This window comes from Monopterus albus, unplaced genomic scaffold (assembly GCF_001952655.1).
Source record: "Monopterus albus unplaced genomic scaffold, M_albus_1.0 scaffold233.1, whole genome shotgun sequence".
NCBI lineage: Eukaryota > Metazoa > Chordata > Actinopteri > Synbranchiformes > Synbranchidae > Monopterus > Monopterus albus.
Genome location: NW_018128113.1, coordinates 49,757 through 68,157, shown reverse-complemented (window position 1 = coordinate 68,157; position 18,401 = coordinate 49,757). Strand labels below are relative to the sequence as shown.

The following is an 18,401-nucleotide window of genomic DNA, read 5'->3' as shown; positions in this document are numbered from 1 at the left end:
AGTTTATAACATTTGTATCATGCTTTTTGGGGAATTTTTGTTGATATCCTGTCTCTATCCTTTAGAATAAAGGATAAAAATTATAGACCTTTCATTTCTTTGTAAGTGGGCAAGCCTACAAAATCAGCAGGGGGTCAAATAATTCTTTTCCCCACTGTATTTCGTATAGGTTTCGCCCTATAAGAGCTGTCGCTAATGGGATAAAAGCACAGCTAGTCAATGCCCTGCTGGCACACCGTCTCCCAAGAGTGTTAAAACAACACCTCAGCTTGCCAATATACCCCACAATAGCAGCCCAAAACACTGTCCTCTCCCTGCATCAGGCCTTGACTGAGAAGCAGGTGCAATCATGCCCATATAACACCTGACTGCCACTGTGAGAAGGCAGAGTGTTTAACAGGGGAGAAGTGCAGGGAAGAGCACACAGTGAGCGTGTGCGCCTGACAAACGCACAGTCTTTTAAAATGTTTGAGTTGTGAGAGTATACAGACAATAGCTACACATGATAACAGTCAGATGCTCATATGTGTTGCTGTTCTCTCATATCATAATATGCACAGTTCGATCAGAGGACAAAGCCTAATGATGCTGGTGGCCAGCCACGGTCAAGTGGGTGGAACAGGCAGGAGAACGGGAGTACCATGGATAACGCACAGCTAGAGAATCTGAGCAGGCAGTGAAGACACACACAGACGACAGTGGCATGCATTGACAGCACAGTCAGTGAGAATGCATTAGCCGACAGATAACCTCTCGAGTGAACAATACACATGCAGTATCAGAGCCCGGTGGCAGGTGCTTCACACCAGGAGGAGCCTCTCAATTGTGCAGAACATTTAGAAAAAGGGAGTCAGTGAAAACTCTGATGTGTCCCAAAGGTAAAAACGGGTAAAAGGACATGGAGAAGCCCAGGAGGCTGCTGTGCAAATGTCCTCCACAGCCATCCCCCTGAAAAGAGCAGTGGAGGAAGAAATAGCTCTTGTGGAGTGGGCTCTGATGTCAGGTGGAGGATCACTCCCAGCTGACACGTATGCTTGCGTGACAACCTCATACAATGTGTGAGACAGCCATTGCTTGGTTAGAAGCTGCCCAAGAGAGTGCTTCTTGTAATGCACAAACAACTGTTGTCTTTGCCTGACAGCTGCCGTGCAAGCTACGTAATGGAACAGTGCACGAACTGAACAGAGATCATGCAGTTCCTTTTCTGACTCATCTGCAGAAATCACCCATCATGTCCGATGGGAGGGAGCGGGGGCAGCCAGCAGTAGGGGAATGCCCTCGCAGTCTGCCATCTTTCTGATGATCTCCGGCAGAACGTGGAGCAGAGCCCTGAATGCTAGAGGCTGACTGGCGGCGAGAGCATGCTGCTGAGCCAGAGAAAGCTTGTCTCCGTTGGCATCCATGTTAACCGATGGATTGGGGGAGAACTGAGGGAGCCAGCGATGGCAGGGAGCAAGTCAATGGACTCAGGCCCATCCACGCCGAGGAACTCCAGGGGGTCATCTGCCAAGGGATCATCGCCGAGGTTCGCCCAGCTGCTGTCATTGTCAGGATCCCACTCTCTGACAGCTGCGAATTCTTCTGCCCGGTGCTGCTTCTCTGCCATGGGCAAGCGAGTACAGAGGGGGCAAGCAGCTTGGGGGGTTAGTGTCAGCTCGGCGTGCTCTGTGCCGAGGCAGGCCTTGCAGCGAGGGCATGGGTCGCTGGGCATGATGAAGCCCATATCACAGCCTGGGCACATGGTGATGGCGGTGCGGTGCTGGAGTCCAGCGTTGAGGATCTTTGCTCTTTAGCCATGATGAAGGAATTGCTCTTTAGACTGCTGAAGAAAACGAGGGAGCTGATCACAGGTCACATTGGCATTTATGCCACCACAGTGCAGGGCACAGGGCGCGAAAGAATCTCTCCAGGATTGCACATGCGCAAGTATTAAACCCAATAGCAATAGCTCTTAGAGGGCGAAGTCTATACAAAATAGATCATAAAAGTGTCTTCTCCTCTATTAACTGTGACTTTGATTGAAGATGAACTGCTGCAGCACTCTGGCCAGCATCTGACATGGCCAACTCATTCATGTGTAGATCCCAGAATATACTGAATGGGGGCTCTGTGCCCCGGCCACGGCAACCTGTGATCATTGATCTCGGATGGCAGCTCAGAGATCAGAAAAGAGAGCTAGACATTCAGCTTTTTCAGTGCAAAGTGCAACTTTATGGGCAATTTAAAAAATTTTCTAGTTACACTGAGCATAAAAAATTCACATTTGCTTTCTTGTAAACATACTGTACAGTTTTGTAGTTGTTGTTTTATGTTCGAGTTGGAAGTGTATTCATATTTTGCATTGTGGGAAGCACATGTTTTCAGTGAAAGTATAACTAGTGAGGTCTTAAATTTCAATCTCTAAACATGATGTGTAACAGTGGGTGGATAAAGTGAATGATTCATGTTTTTGTCTCTAATCAGTAATTACTGTGATGCAAGTTACTAATGTTTAAACCTCAAGCTATGAGTAATAACCAGCTGAGGGCTGTAGGTATACTCAGTGAATTAACTCATGTGCAGAGGACACCATGGAATGTATCAAGATACATCATCAGATTGTAAAAAAGTCAGGCCTAGCATAACTGAAGGCCAGGTAACCGGAGCCAAGCATGGTCTAAATATACAACACATCCATCTGAGAAGTTGATGTGATATTTCTCCGTCGTGCAAAGTCAGAATGAAACATTAGCTGGATGACCTTGACTCTTGCTTTTTTCCATTTAATATATTATCAAGAAAACTTACTCAGCTACACTAAAAAGAGAACAAATCACCTGGAAAACAATGAATAATTATGACATACTGCTTCTACAACTATAATGATAGTCTTTTTAGCACAGGAAATTTTGACCAGTCTGGCTGAAACAGTTCAGACATAGTTTTCATCTTATTTCTTATGTAGTACTTGTGTCTATGACTACAGTGATACCCTCAGGTACTCTTATCCTGTTAGTGTCATAAATTTGTGGTTTAATTCAGTGCAGTCTATGAATTTTTTATGATTAACAATTGTAATGTACTTTTCCCTTTTCCCCTCAACCTGATTCATCAACTTCTATTGCAGTTATAGAAATAGAAGTTATTGTTTTTCCATTTCCCTCAATCTGTTTAATGTTGTGTGAATTTGACAGTCATGGCATTGCATTCTGGTTCAGTGTAGCTAGTATCAGTAGAAAATTTGCTCTGAAAAAAGTATTTCCATAATTTTTTGATATCCAGTGTTGCCCCTTTATGTATTAAGCAATAGAGTAGAATTTTTGCTATACTCCAAGGATCTATGGCCCACTTATTATAGCACTGGATGGCCTACAGGCCTATATAAACATCCCATCCACTCACTACACCAACATGAAGCCAAATTTACAATACTCTAACACAAGCATGACCATGGCACCTCACCAGAGCAGAAAAGCCACTATACCACCACCTCAAGAGAGGAAGAACAAAAGAGGTCAGGGATGGAGAATTTACAACCTATGCTCTACTCTGGTTGGCAGCTTCCCAAACAGGTCGCAGAAAAAGTGCTGAGTAGTGGGGGGAAAAAAGGGGGGGGGTGACCTCCCCATCTGGAGAACAGAGCAGCCTGCAGTGATAGAGGAAGACAATGTCCTAGATAGAGATGAAGAGGGAGGGAGGGAGGGGATTATGAAATATGAAAAGAACTGTTGAATCATTCTTTTTTTTAACATGAAAAGTACAGAGTAAGAGATTGAAGATAAACAGCCATATTTCATATTTAGGAAAGGAGAGGAAGGTTACCATGGTGCAAGCTTTGACTGGCTGAATGCTGAAAGCCTGGAACAATCAGCTCCTTGGTCTGACGAGATGAGGTGCGGTCCATGCTTTCCTGTTTTAAAAAAATATATATTCTTTTTAGTGGTTAAAAAAAACAAACAGCGGGTTGATGTCAGATATTTTAGTGAAAGGCAAGACAGTGTGTTATTTTCACAGAGTTCAGAGAGTCAAACAAAGGGTGGGCTCATGCATCCACCCTTAAGGAACGTCGGGCTTCATTCAGAGCCAAGTGACACTTTGAACCTGTGACGCTGTGACTTTGTGACCCCCTGACCTTTTCTCTGTTTTCTCTGACACACATACACACTCACATGAGAAACTGATTTAAGCATTAAAAAAAAAACACACAGAGATTAATCATTTTTAGAATAAAAAAATACCAACTCAGGCACACTTTAACACTTAAAGACAACCTCACACGTCTGGAGATACACACATACTCACACTGCCAAGGTCTTCACACATTGTCTAATTTGAAGCAGCCTAAAGGCAACAGAGCTGCAGATGAGAAAAGGAGGGGAAAAGCAAAATAGCTTTTCAATCTTTTTTCCAGGAAAAAGAAGAACGAGGAAACACTGCTTCCAGGAACTGCTTGCGGTCAGAGACCCTGTTGTGCATGTATGCACATACACACTCTTGCAGCTCCCCTCTGTGCTTCGAAAACATCCATAAATGCCCAGAGTAAGATTTATAGCTCTAAGAAGCAGCAGCCAAAAGCTTTCCAAGGAAGGCAACTTGGCTTCAGGGCCTGTGGGCTGACAGAGAAAGTCTGCAGGCTTCAGCTAGAGACAACCAGCTGAGATGAAACAACTTACCTACTAAATTCCTTCTTATACATAGTATACCTTACTTGTCATGGGAGAAGCATGGAAGGCAACATGCAAACAACAGTGAGCATTTCTCTAAATTCACAGAAAACAGGATTCCTGTTCAAACAAGCACAGGTAGATCCATCTGTTTAAACTTATACCATATGGCCAATCATTGTTCAAACTCACAAAATGTTATTTTAGACTCTAATGAAGATCCCAAAGTTACTTAATGGGATACTTTATGCATGTCATTAATACAGCCAAATATCTTAGCTTAGCTTAGCATGCTGTAAAGACTGGAAACAGATAACCTGGTTGTGGCTACACACAGACCTCTAAAGTTCTCTAATCAAAATGTCATATCTCATTTGTCTAACCTGTAGAAAAGCTAAAATGTAAAAACCACAATTAATTTTATGGTACTTTATGAGTCTGGCTGTTTCTTAGCTAGGAGCTGTCACTGCATCAGTGAATTGCCACTCACTGCCTTGCAAGTGCTCAGGGCTGAAGTCTCTGGCACATAAAACCCGACAAAACCGAGAACTGTTGTAGATGTAATATTTTAATTTAGCAGGCTTAAGAAGTGCTGGTAGGTAGATTATGCTGCTGTCGGACAGAGCCAGGCTACAGTAGCTGTTTCCCCTGCTTCTCTTTCCCCATTCTAAGCTAACTGGCTGCTATTGTGGGGAAATGTGGAGAAAACAATGTAAAGATATTTAAAAACAATTGTAATGCTGCAGCCATAAGGACACAGCATTCACACAACTCACTCAAATGTAAAAACAATGCAGCTAGATTGTTTAAATGGTTCAGGTATGTTTTTGATAATCACGACCCTGAGACCTTTGTTAACCTTCTTTCAGCACTGTCAACACTATATTATGGAATTGCCTTTTCCTGGACATGAGAGTGTATTTGTATACACTGTGTGGAGGCAGGACGGTGTCCCAGTTCTAGCAGCAGAGTTAATATACAGCTAGAAGTAAACCAAGGAACAGGCCCAAGAGAGGAAGCAAAACAGAGGGAGACAGACAGAAAGCATGCAACAGTGGAAACAGAAACTTGGAGAGGGTAAAAAAGGTATAAATGATTCAAGAATTAAAGAAGAAAGGTGGAAGAAGTAGTCAGCCAGAAACTGATTCTGGACCTGCCTAGGAGTCAGCTGATAAGAGAGACAGATACTACAAACTCTGACAGGTCTAATTTATTCTTTAAATACATACTGTACTTATATTAATACAACCAAATTCAAAACAAGTTTGGAACCTCATATTTTAATACAAGAACAATCTTTCTTTTGCTGTGAAAGAGGGGTTTGATTCAGTGTGTCAAGGGGTCCAAGTTGATCCACTGACAGCCCGCCATAGTAATGCTAAGTTAAGAAACACTATCATATCAACCTTTGTAGCTATCTTAGATTTGAGTGATTTTGAGTCATTATTTCTCGTGATATCTCGTCCCAGATCATCCTGACATCTCAAAGTTACATAATGTCTTGGTTCTTGGAGTCAGCAGTAGCTGTGTATGAACTCTAGGGCCAAGACTCTCAGTCACCTTGACATACCGTGGCTGCTCTTGTTCGTGGACACCTCTACACTTTACACCTCTTTCATCACAAGTAAACTTCTTTTAAACATACTTTCTCTCAGCACATCAAAAGATACACACTAGAAAACACAAACCCAAGCCCATCGCTGTGCAGAGTGGCTGACCTCTGAGAACATCAAGACAGAGCTGTAGTCGGTGTTCTCAGACACAACAGTCATGATCAGGACCTTTGGCACATACACTGACATTCAGAGCAGAGGATATTTTTCCCTATACTTAACCAAAACCACTACTTGCATAACCCTTACCCTAACCTTAAAGTTGTCACTCTAAAATTGAATGATTTTACATGGTGGAGACCAGCAGCTGGTCCCCACGGGGAAAGCCAAGTCCCCGGAGTGACTGTGTAAGCAGGTCCCCATAATGCCAGTAATACGGCACACACGCTTCAAAGACAGCCCTGGAATGCTGGCCAGATTCCCAAACATGTGCTATGTATAAGGTTATATAAGTATGTAGCAAAGAGGGCTCATTAGCTCCTTGTCTATACACACACAATTATACACGCTAAACCTTCAGTTGCTGTCTACAGAGTGACTCCATGGCGCGTATGTGTGTGTGCTATGCTGTGTCATGTCAAGTGGTAAGCTTTATATAACACACGCACACACACACACACAGCAATGTTGTAAACCATTTCTCTCCCTCTAACTATACAACTCTGTTTTTACTCCACAAGATGCAGGGTGGAGGAATGTTGTTTTCTATGGGGATTCAATTCACTATTCACTGCAGTCTTACTGGTGCAAAACCCTTTCCTGGAAACTTACGTGAACCAATCCAACTTAATGTCAGCTCAACAGGGGCTCAGCAGTCCCACACTCGGGTTAGCAGGGGGCTGCATTTTTCTAACACCACTAAGAGGAATAACGCAGCTGAGGCTACGTCACCTCCATCGTCTCATTGGACCCAGTAAAACATCATTCTATCAGTCCCATGATTTCAAGCCTGTCACACAACAATGCCCACAGTTTTATTATTTTGTTGTTTGTTTAGCACTCTATTTATAGACCTCCATTTTACTCTTTAGCCAAATTCTTTAGGTTACTGGAGGGTTGGAGAGGAGAAAATCCAAACTGAGAAACAAAGGGAGCATTCTGCAGGAGCTGGACAGTGGAAGTGGGTCTGTTGTATTGCACAGATGCCATGTTCACCAAACTAGGCCATGAGTCATTCACTGTGAATCAAGTAGACCCTGCAAACCACTGAACACATGTCGGTACACATATGGAGAGATTTGTGAAACTATGCTTGCCTGTGAGAACTGTCTTTCTTTGAGTCATAACTCAAACCTAGACCCTTGTATTAACCTAAATATAAAGCCATAAAGCTGAACTAATCAATATGTTTAAATGAATTAATGAAGGAAATCTGAATAGTGCCACTCAAAGTGACAACACAGAGAATTACCAGTACTTGTGCTGTTGCCATCAGCTCTATGAAGTGTTTCAGCCTGCTTTACCTCTTTGTTTTGGTTTACCAGTCTACAAATGCTGATAGTTCACAACACTGTCATCAACCTAGTGTCTAGCCACAGCAGGCAGCCGTTTTCAACACAAATCTCAATCAATAAACAGACAAAGCACTTTGGAGGGACCTAAAACAGGGTCAAGACAGAGTAAATATTGGATTTAGCTCCTCTCGTGGCCAAGCAACAAGACAAAAACATTATAAACAAATGTTAATGTAGTGTTGTGTCTGGTGAATATACAAGTGAATAGACAAGATTTATACACCTTGATAATACATCACTGTTGTGTTTTCATGTTGTTTTGTTTACTCTTTTTAATGACCTGGTTTTCTGTAGCTTTTTTCATTAATTCTGCTCATTATGATAAGATTTTACTCACCAATCTAAGTGCTATGATGTGGGGGAAAGGTGACATTACTAGGTGACATGACTTATTGGCCAGAGTTCAGTGGATCACGTATATGAGCAGTTAGCTAAGAGCTAACTCTTTAAAGGTTAGGATTTTTGTTTAACTCTAACCCTTAAGTCTTACACCTGAAATGGAAAACACACTAGCAATTATACTTTTCCAATGCTGTTGTTTGTCCAGCGTGAACAATGAGGACCACTACAATCACAGGATTTTACTTTTATATCAGCGAGTTTGTATATGAAGCAGGAGACATTTAAACTAAAAGGTATTTATAATAACAGTGAGCACTGGTATTGTGTATGCTGACTAACAACTGTCAAAGCTAAATGAATAAGTGCATATACAGTAAGGACACAAAATATTTACCTGGTAGTTTGAGTGATGTAAGAAGTAGTCAGGGCATCCTGCTAAGGCCATGGTGTTCCTTCAGTGTTCTCTCCGTGGGGAGTCACACCTAGGTTGTGTCACCAGCAACCTGCACATGAAGCAAGGATACAACACAGAAAACAAACTGAATGAAAAGAAGGAAAGCATCACAACAAAGTAAAGAAGAAAGCACAAACTCACTAAAGGACTTTAATGATGAAGAAAAAGTCATCAGGGAACACACACAAATGAATTCGTCAAACGGATGCAACACCCAAGGTGAGTGTTGTCACATCACTTACCACCCGGCAATAACTTTGTGTAACCGGTATCTAACTGGTATGCCTTAAGACCCTTCTCCCCACTCTCTGCTAAACAGAGAACAATGCCTGCATGTGCAAATGAATGTGCATGCATAGATGAACATGTGCACAGCAAGTAAGAATAATCACCTTTATTGGCCAAGTATGTTACACACAAGGAATTTGTTTCCGGTGGTGCTCTACCCACTGCACCACTGTCGCCTCCCCAATATCCAATGTAAACACAGCCACATACACAAGTCACTTCCCAAACAAACCTTAAGAGAGAGGGGAAGTGGGGGGGCATATCCATGGCATTGTGCAGCATTAACTCCTGTGTGTGTGTGCCGGGAGAAGTTGTGTTTGGAAAGAGGATATACACAGACTGCAATAAAGATCTCAAGCTGTTCAGCATTGAGTCTTGCGCAGTTTGTAGTATAAAAACTATTACGTGCCTACAGTATATACATGAATTTATTTTCCTGCATTATTGAATAAATAGACCATTTTCATCCACATTGCCTTCATTAGTGTTAAAAATAATTCCGTATCTTGCGGTCATACCCAAAAATTCACTCCATCCACTTAAACACAAAGGTAAATGTATCCCTTGGCCTTGCATGTTGTCGTTCTTAGAGTCAGGTTTCTTTATCCACTTGTTTCATTGTATTGCCTAGAAAATCCTTTCCTTGCCTGCTAGCAAAAATCCCAGATCACCAACAAAATCTGCAGATGTCCAGCATATAAACTGGGCTTTTCTCTCAATTCAAAAAAAATAACACTCCACAAAGGACGAAATACCTTAGTAAAGCGGTTATGTCTCCAGCCCGCATATGAATTTCAGGGAAGTACTGCAACTGATACTGCTTTCAACAGAGTTACAGAAAACTGACATACACACTGAACTATGTATCTCTCTCACTAAATAGCTCCTCTCACCCTTTGACTGCTGGTTTCTCTTCAGGTTCTCTCCTAACATGTCTCCATTATATAGTTCATTATATAACAGATATCAGATGGTTCTAACAATATCTCTTCCTCCTCCTCTTTCTCCCTTTCTTTTCACCCCACTAATTACTGTTTCAACTATCTTTGGGTCACTTGGCTGGTTGAGAATGTGTGTCTACAGCATGGAAATTTATACAGTTCTCCACTGATAATTGCACACCTTTGTTATTTTATTTTTTACTGTGACTAGTTTTATTTCTGGCATGTTCTTGCATAGGCTTATGTGTGTGCACACAAACCAAAATGCTGGCCAAAGGGGCACGCAGGGTTGATTGTATGTACAGCTAATAAGCCTGTAAGCAAAGCCAAAGCGCCGAGTGTTTGACATTTGCTGACATTTGTGGTTCCTCCTGCAGAGAAGGGGACTAATTCAGCTTTACTGGTCATACTGGGAGATCTAGGGAATTAAATGGGACATGGAGCAACTTAATAATGCCACATGTGAGTGTGTTTGTGGATAAAACGTCCAAGCTTACATCTTTCCGAACACAGACTGACTCAGGTGCTGACACCGAGAGCTTTTTTTTCCCAGGTTTTTATTGATTATGACCGTATTCTCTCATCAAGTGAGTAAAAAGTGACAACCTCGTGGCATACTTTCCATCTGTACCCTTCATCCTCTATCTCACAAACAGCCCGCCATTCACAATCTCTTATAGGCTTTAATGTTATCTGATCCTAAATAGCCTGTACTCTTCTTTATGCACCAGGAAGGAAGGAGGAAGTTCAGCTGCATGCAGAGATTAGCTACATTAAACCTCGCCTAATGGAGCTTTATGATAGACCATCAACACATACAGACATCAAGCTAACACAGTCAGCTTATCCTCCCTGATGCAGTAGCTTCTTTATGTACTGTGGGTTCAGATGACTGCCTTGCAAAGTTGGAATTAATGGAAGAAGCAGTTACAGTGAGTAAATGAAACAGTCACTATAGAGGAATTTTTTTACCAATGGAGCATCATGGGCTGGCTGGTGTGATGAGGAGCTGTGTCATTTTATGACAAGATATAAACTCCCTTCCACCATCACCAGCACAGTCTAAGTACAACTGCAGTGATGTAGTGTCAGAGGATAACATCCTTTCATACAGAACACCAGGAGGAGTAGCACATTGCCTACAGTGACAGACTTTTAAAGGTGTGCAGCCTACAGTAAGTTTGTATCTCAGAAAACGTCATATTTATTTATAAGTATTTTCTGATCAATAAAATATAAAATGATTTTAAAAGCGTCTACTCTCACTTGCATCACTGTACATGAACAATGTGCATCTATAGGAAGAATTATTGATACTGAGTTAAACCATATGCGATTCTACTGACAGAAATTAGTTTCCAAACAAATAGCCAACGTGCTTACAGTAATAAAAAGGCTGGAACACAGCTGAGTATTCGTGTCCAGGATGCACGACGGAGCAGCAGCCGGCGCGGTTCGACTGTCCTCCTATGGGTCTCCACGCAAACTGCCCCCCACCCCAGAAACTCTGTCCACTCTTCTGTTGTCTTCACCTTCCCCCCACCCTCCCCTTTCCCAAAGAGCTTTCCTTACACACACATTAACTACACACGTCCAAACACACGCACTGGTCGCACTCTGCACTTTACAACCAGCTGACTCTTCTCACTATCTCCACACACACACACACACACACACACACACACACACAAAGACACACTCTCGATGCGAAGGAAACCTCCCCTCTCAGCCCCGCCCTGTTCACAACAACACACTGCAAAAAAATGAGTCCTTTTCTTTACAAGCTGCAAATACAATAATTATCAAAACGTGTAAGAAAATAATAATTTATCCCTTAATATTCAGAGGTTGTCATTGTCTTTACATTTTTAGAACATGTTCACGTTTTATGGCTCAAAATAACAAATGTGAATGTGAAGTTTGACATTTTTTGCAGTGTGCGCAAGACCGGACTTTAACCCTTTTACTGGGAAGAGGCCTCCAACTTGAGCTGAAATGATAATGTCAGACCATCCATCTGGTGTCACTGCTGCAGGCTTACAGTTTGTACTTGCTCTGTGGCCTGCAGCATGTGTCCGTCATGGTAAATATAATAATCATCACACATTCACACCAACAGATTAATAAAAAAGTCCCTCTAGGCATATTACAGCCATACCACAGGAGTTCAAAATAAGGTATGACAAGGTCACTATCTCTCTGCCAAGTGTAAACAGACAGCATGGTATAATTGGATTTAGATTTTATAAATAGTGGAGTCATAAGTCCTCCCTCCCTTCACCACCAAAAATTACTTTTTTTTATATTGTTTTGGTTTTTTCCTCTTTTTGTAACTTATTAGCTTTAAATTGTAAAAATACAATGCCTCTAAATGTTATTTCTCAACATGGAGGTTTAAATATCTTTTCATAGCCTTCTCCACACTGCCAGGAATAAATTTTAATGACAATAATCATTTATTTACTTATTTATTCAGCTAGAGCTGTTTTTATATAACATGTTGCAAATATGCTGAAAAATACTGGAGTTAGACAATAAAATACCCCCCAGCTGTTAGTGTTTAGCCGACAGCATGGCAACTGTTAACTACTGGATACTATGATTTTAGATACATTGATACATTTACAGTCTCCAGATAATGAATTCTACAAATTGTAGCGGTCCACTGGTCTTCCTCTTGAAACCACAATGAGGTTGAAGTTTGTGGTTTTCAATTAAAGTCTCAACATCTTTTGATGCAGATGATTATGTTCCCACAGAGATGAGCTGTAATGTCTACTGATTTTATAACTTTTTCATTTAACACCATCATCAGTTCAAAATTTTAATTTGTCAAGTGTTTGGTTTATGTTTGGTTTAAATACATGCAAAGCTAATCACGTTCTCACATGACCTCCTATGGAAGAATTGCAGGAGTAATAAAATGAGTTTTAGGGTGTTTGTCTTCACAACAGTAGAATAAATATAGCTGCAGAGTGGAGATTCATATGACTTTGAGGCAAAAGACTGTCATTATTTAATAAATATTCCACTTTGGATACAAGTGTCATCAGTATTACTTTTAAATTTGTCTAAGTAGCTTAACATTATTCTTTTCCCCAAACCACTGAGCATGGAAAATATCCATCCATTTTCCTCCGCTTATCCAGAACCGGGTCGTGGGGGCAGCAGTCTAAGCAAAGATGCCCAGACTTCCCTCTCTCCAGACACTTCCTCCAGCTCCTCCGGGGGAACGCCGAGGTGTTCCCAGGCCAGCCGAGAGACATAGTCCCTCCAGCGTGTCCTGGGTCTTCCCCGGGGCCTCCTCCCGGTGGGACATGCCCGGAACACCTCCCTGGGAAAGCGAGGCATCGAAAACAGAGGCCCGAGCCACCTCAGCTGGCTCCTCTCGATGTGGAGGAGCAGTGGTTCTACTCTAAGCTCCTCCTGGGTGACCGAGCTCCTCACCCTATCTCTAAGGGTGCGCCCGGCCGCCCTGCGGAGAAAGCTCATTTCGGCCTGTATCCAGGATCTTGCCCTTTCGGTCATGACCCAAAGCTCATGACCATAGGTGAAAGTCGAAACGTAGATCGACCAGTAAACCAAGAACTTCGCCTTACAGCTCAGCTCCTTCTTCACCACGACGGGCCGGTACATCGACCGCATTACTGCAGAAGCTGCACCGATCTGCCTGTCAATCTCCCGTTCCATCCTTCCCTCACTCGTGAGCAAGACCCCAAGATACTTGAACTCCTCCACTTGAGGCAGGAACTCCCCACCAACACTGAAGGGAACAAGCCACCCTTTTCCGACTGAGAACCATGACCTCGGATTCCAAATCCAAATCCAAATCCGTGGAAAATATTACTAGTTTAAAAATAGTGATAATATAGCACTGGTAGCTTCAATTTCATAGCTCCCACCACTGCTCTAATGCAGTTTAATTTCATTTACAGGCCATAAATTGCTTGGACTGTGTTAGATATTCCTTGACACCTCCTTCCCTTTCACCCATCCATCAGCAAGCCATACACAAGCTCAGGTTTCACCCACTCACAGTTTAGCTAAACACTCACTCCACCTAATCTGCTTTTAGACGTGTGGCACACACACTGGGGTTGACAGAAGGCAGAGTGGATCCAGTAAAGAGAGAGGACACTTTATTTGAGCCTAGTGGTTAATAGTGGCTTCAGAAAATATTCAGACCCTCTGGATTTTGTACACTTTAATTGTTATAAATCTAACTTTAAATGGATAAAACTGACATTGCCCTGATTTGATTTATACCTCACCATAGTTTTATCACAACAGTCTGCAGTGAGTTCTTTAACACTGTGGCTTGGTTTATCTCCTGACATAAAGGGCCTTTCTCAGTCTGCATTCTTCTCTGTACCCGTGTTCCTGCAGACTTATATGTCAACAGGCAGAGCTCAGGTACTGTTTCAGTTAACTGTCTGCATCTAGCCAAGTACACCGCAAATCAAGTGTTCTTGCTCTGCCCATTTTATCAAGGATGTTTTGAGAGTGGACTTGTATCCCAGAATGCACTGCATACCAACTAGCAATTATTTTGAGCCGGGCTAAAAATATTCACTAGTTTATAATTTTTGTCCTAGTACTGGTATTATGCCACTTTATCGAGTTCTGACATTTTTCCAAGCAACACAGTAACCACTTGAAAATATGTGGTAGGTCTATCCAAGTAATGACAGTTTAGAAGGTTGCTCCAATGTTTTTGCAGATGAGTGCCAGTTAGCAGGCCAAACTAGCTCTAATTAGCATGCAGCTACCATTTTGATGGGAAAGTAAACATCTGTTATCTTTCTTAGAGTAGTTTGTCAGTGAGGACGTTGGTGTTCCAATTGCACATAGAGCATAGTGCATGCTCCTGTCTTCAGGAGCATGGACCACAAGTTTGAACCTTACAATTCCTGAGTTCAGGAGTCAGAATTGTGTATATTTTGTACTGAGAAGTGCCTACAGTGTTAATTATGGGACCTTATATCCTTAGATGGGGATAAGGTGGGTGTGTGCATTTCTAAATGTACAGTCAATTCAATTTGACACTGGTGGACTCCAGTCAAGTTCTAGAGACATCTGAAGGATGATCCAAGCACACAAGATGAACTGACCACAACTGACAGCTACTTTAACCTGTAGTTCACCACTTAAATCAGGTGGTTCTAAATCCACTGGCTCACACTCTACAGGTGCAGAATCGGGAACAGGAGCTGTACGTGCCTATACTTCTAGCTGTAATAGCAGGAACTGATGCTGTAATGCTTTAAAACGCTGTTCTTGCCGTGCACTCTCTTCCTTCCATTGAGCTTCCTAGGCCGCCTGCTCGCCCATAAGAGTCTGGAGCTTTTTGGTTCTCTATCTTCATCCACAGTGCCATCAGCTCCTCCACAAGCTCCCTTATTCATTTCCTCCTCTGGAACAGTCTGCTGAGTGAGACCATCTCTTCTTCCATCTGCCCGTCCTCCTCTTTCTCCTCCACAAAACATCACTCCATCCAAAATTAGGAAAAACCATTCAAAGGGAGAGGAAGGAAGGAAACAAAAAAGAACTGCATTTGCACCTGGTTAATTTGCTATTATTTCCTGATGTATGTTTCCCAGTAAGAGCCACATTTAAATAACACCAGCTGGAAACCTTGCTATAGATTGAATATAGAACAAGGACAGGAAAAAGATTTCCAGTGACCACAGGTCTTTTTTTTTTTTTTTTTGAGGCGTATTAAACTCAATGACTCTGTGGTTGAACAGGCTCTCACACAGAACGCTCCCACTGTGGGCCTGCACCTGCTCATCCTCCACACACACACACACACACACACATTCCTGTATGAGCAGCGAGGTGAGGTCCAGGTAAATGTACATTGGGAGTGAGGACCACCATTTCTGCTATACTTACAGACAAATGCATGCTACATTTCAACACTAGAGGGCTCACTGACTCCCATTTTCACCTCAGCTTATGGAAAAATCACAGGGAAAAAGTAAGCATTCAACCACTGGAGTTAGGACCTTTTGATTGGGGACGCTATTGTGCTTGCTTCTTAGTAGATGATTTTAATTATCTTTGTTTTTTAGTTTAATATATCTTTGAAAAGAATTGCACTCTTTGGGGATCATAGATAAGCAAAATGCCTACATGAACATTGTGACTATAGACCAGGCTATTGTATGAAAGTGCAGATTTACAAAACACTTCAGCAAAATACACATTACCAAAAAACATCAAATAAAGCTACAAGACAGGTCAACTACAGTAAACAGAATTGCATTTATTTAAGTTTGTTAAACTTTAACTCTCTCACAACATCCATCCTGCATATACTCTAGGGGGTTGCAGAAGAGCTGTTACCAAGCCCAGATGAAGGTAGGTAAACCCTGGACAAATTGCCAGTCCGTAGCTTATCCAGCAGCTACCACACCCATCCAGCCACAGTAGCAGCCAAGATGGCTACTGTGACTATTATTATTTTACTTGCGATCACCTGTCTCAAAGTAAGCATAAACTTTATTGCCAAGTATTTTAAGAACACAAGGAATTGGACTCAATACACCAACAATGTGCACAACATAAAAATTACATAAATACACAATATGTACAGTACAGTAGTTGCAAATAAAAAGAAGAAAAAAATTCACCTACCTTGAAAAATGTAATGTTTTAAATACTAATACATATATCGTCTATATCAGGTGTACAATCTGTTCCCATGGATTGGCAAATGGTTTGCTGACAAGAGAGAATTCCACAAACTGTTCACTGCCAACATAAAACAGAATTTAAAGCTGTTCAGTCACAGAATGAGTCTGTGGTCAGCCTGTGTAGGACAAAGTTAGTAATATGCAGTAATGTAGTACACTACAGTACATGTAACGTTTAAAAGTTTAGGAACAAGTGAATAATTTGTGGTCTTTATATGCAGAAATCTGGGATTACCAACAGTCACTTCCACAATGAAAACCTTATGATGACAGTTATTAATGTATTTGCTGCTGGAACTGATACAACAGCAACTACAGTCAGATGGGGACTTCTGCTTATGGCAAAGTATCCAGATATACAGGGTAAGGAGCTGAAAATGTGCACAGATTTCAAACATAAACACACTGCACATTCCAAACATCACAAGATTATCAACATCATAAACTAGGTAGAACTAGAGTCCAGACCGCCTCCAGGGCAGCTCAGTTTCCCCATGCCTTCCCATGCTCTGCTCAGCTCTGAGTGTGTTTGAGTGCAACCCCTCCCTCCACTAAACAGAGATCAACACAGGGGAAACTACAGGGGAAAAGCAAAGTATGGTCTGCATCAACTCGTGAGGTTATGCCGGGGTGACAGTTAAGGGAAGCAAGGGGTGTACCGCTTGTTATGTTCCGACAGTGTAAACACAGCTCAATGTCTTGTTGACCAAAGTACTTTACATAATTAAAATAAAAACAAAATCGAATCATTCTAAAACTTAAAATCAAAAGGAGAAATTAAACACACTGCTGTATTTTGGAGCTTGGTCTTACTGGTATTTTGTGGACAGGGGCTGAGCTCCAAATGCAGCCATAGGCATTTGCTACGCCAATTGTATGAATGGGCGTGCCCATAGCTACTGGTAGCTGTGAGAGAGTGCTAAACAGTGAAAATGTTAACATGTCTAACCTTTGTAAAATATACTAACGTTAATGCTATGAAGCTCCATTATTTGGCTCACACATGAACACAGGGATCACTCATGATTATAACATTTATTAGTTATAGACAGACCCAGTATTATTAGCCATGTACCTGGCAGCAGCAATAAACAACTATGATCATGATTTCCTTGTAAGGTGTTAAGACATGAGTGTGACCTTCAGTTGCATCCAGTTTCTTCTTTTGTACACATTGAGACTTCACAATTATTAAGCTAATTAAGGACAGAAAGACTAACATACAGTATATAAACATTGAGTAGAGGCAAAAATGTGTTGGTTTTACTCTCTATATTGGGAGTGCTGAAATTATGATGAAATTATATATGAAATTACCGGCCTAGTTGTTAAACCTCATATAATTAACTAAAAATTAGTAATTATTAAATATTCGCCCTCTTCTGTGGTGGAGTTCCAGCACTGGTGATCCAGCTGTCCAGTGGTCCTTAGTAAATGATAATCACTGGAGATGTCATCTCTAGGTCACGAAGTTTCATTTCTCATAAATCTGATCCTTTTCCTGCTCTTTATACTTTCTCAGCTGTACATAGAAAAGATAAAGACACAAGGGACAGAAATGGATGAGTGCCAGAAAGCTGAACTCCACCAAGTCCTTTCTCACTTTATTTTTTTGATGACATGCTCACAATGACATGCCAAGCTCACCACCGTTGTGTTTACATGCAGCCCTTTGCTCTAAAACCATGTACAACTAAAACTTATTCAACAGCCATTACTTTATATAGTGACGGAATTGAGCCAAGTATATTTGCAGCTTAAACACATCAGGCTGATTTTCACACAGGACAGAATTATTAATTATGACAGGCAATAAAAAGCAAAGAAAAGCATGTAGGTTACTGTATATAAACATGCCTGCAGCTGTAGAAGCCAAGATGGCTACAGTCGTAGCCACACAGAAGGTAA

At 41.7% G+C, this 18,401-nt stretch overlaps 1 protein-coding gene across 1 annotated transcript in view; it reads right to left on the bottom strand.

The window, feature by feature from the left end:
* LOC109971729 (growth factor receptor-bound protein 10-like) overlaps positions 1-11,279 on the bottom strand; it is a 40,059-nt gene extending 28,780 nt beyond the window's left edge. The window contains exons 1-3 of the mRNA XM_020620165.1: positions 11,179-11,279; positions 8,507-8,615; positions 3,802-3,889 (exon numbers count right to left, since the gene is read on the bottom strand). Of these exons, the coding sequence (XP_020475821.1) occupies positions 3,802-3,889; positions 8,507-8,557 (139 nt within the window). The 5' untranslated portion in view covers positions 8,558-8,615; positions 11,179-11,279. The remainder of the gene's footprint in view (positions 1-3,801; positions 3,890-8,506; positions 8,616-11,178) is intronic.
* Positions 11,280-18,401: the final 7,122 nt, after the last annotated feature.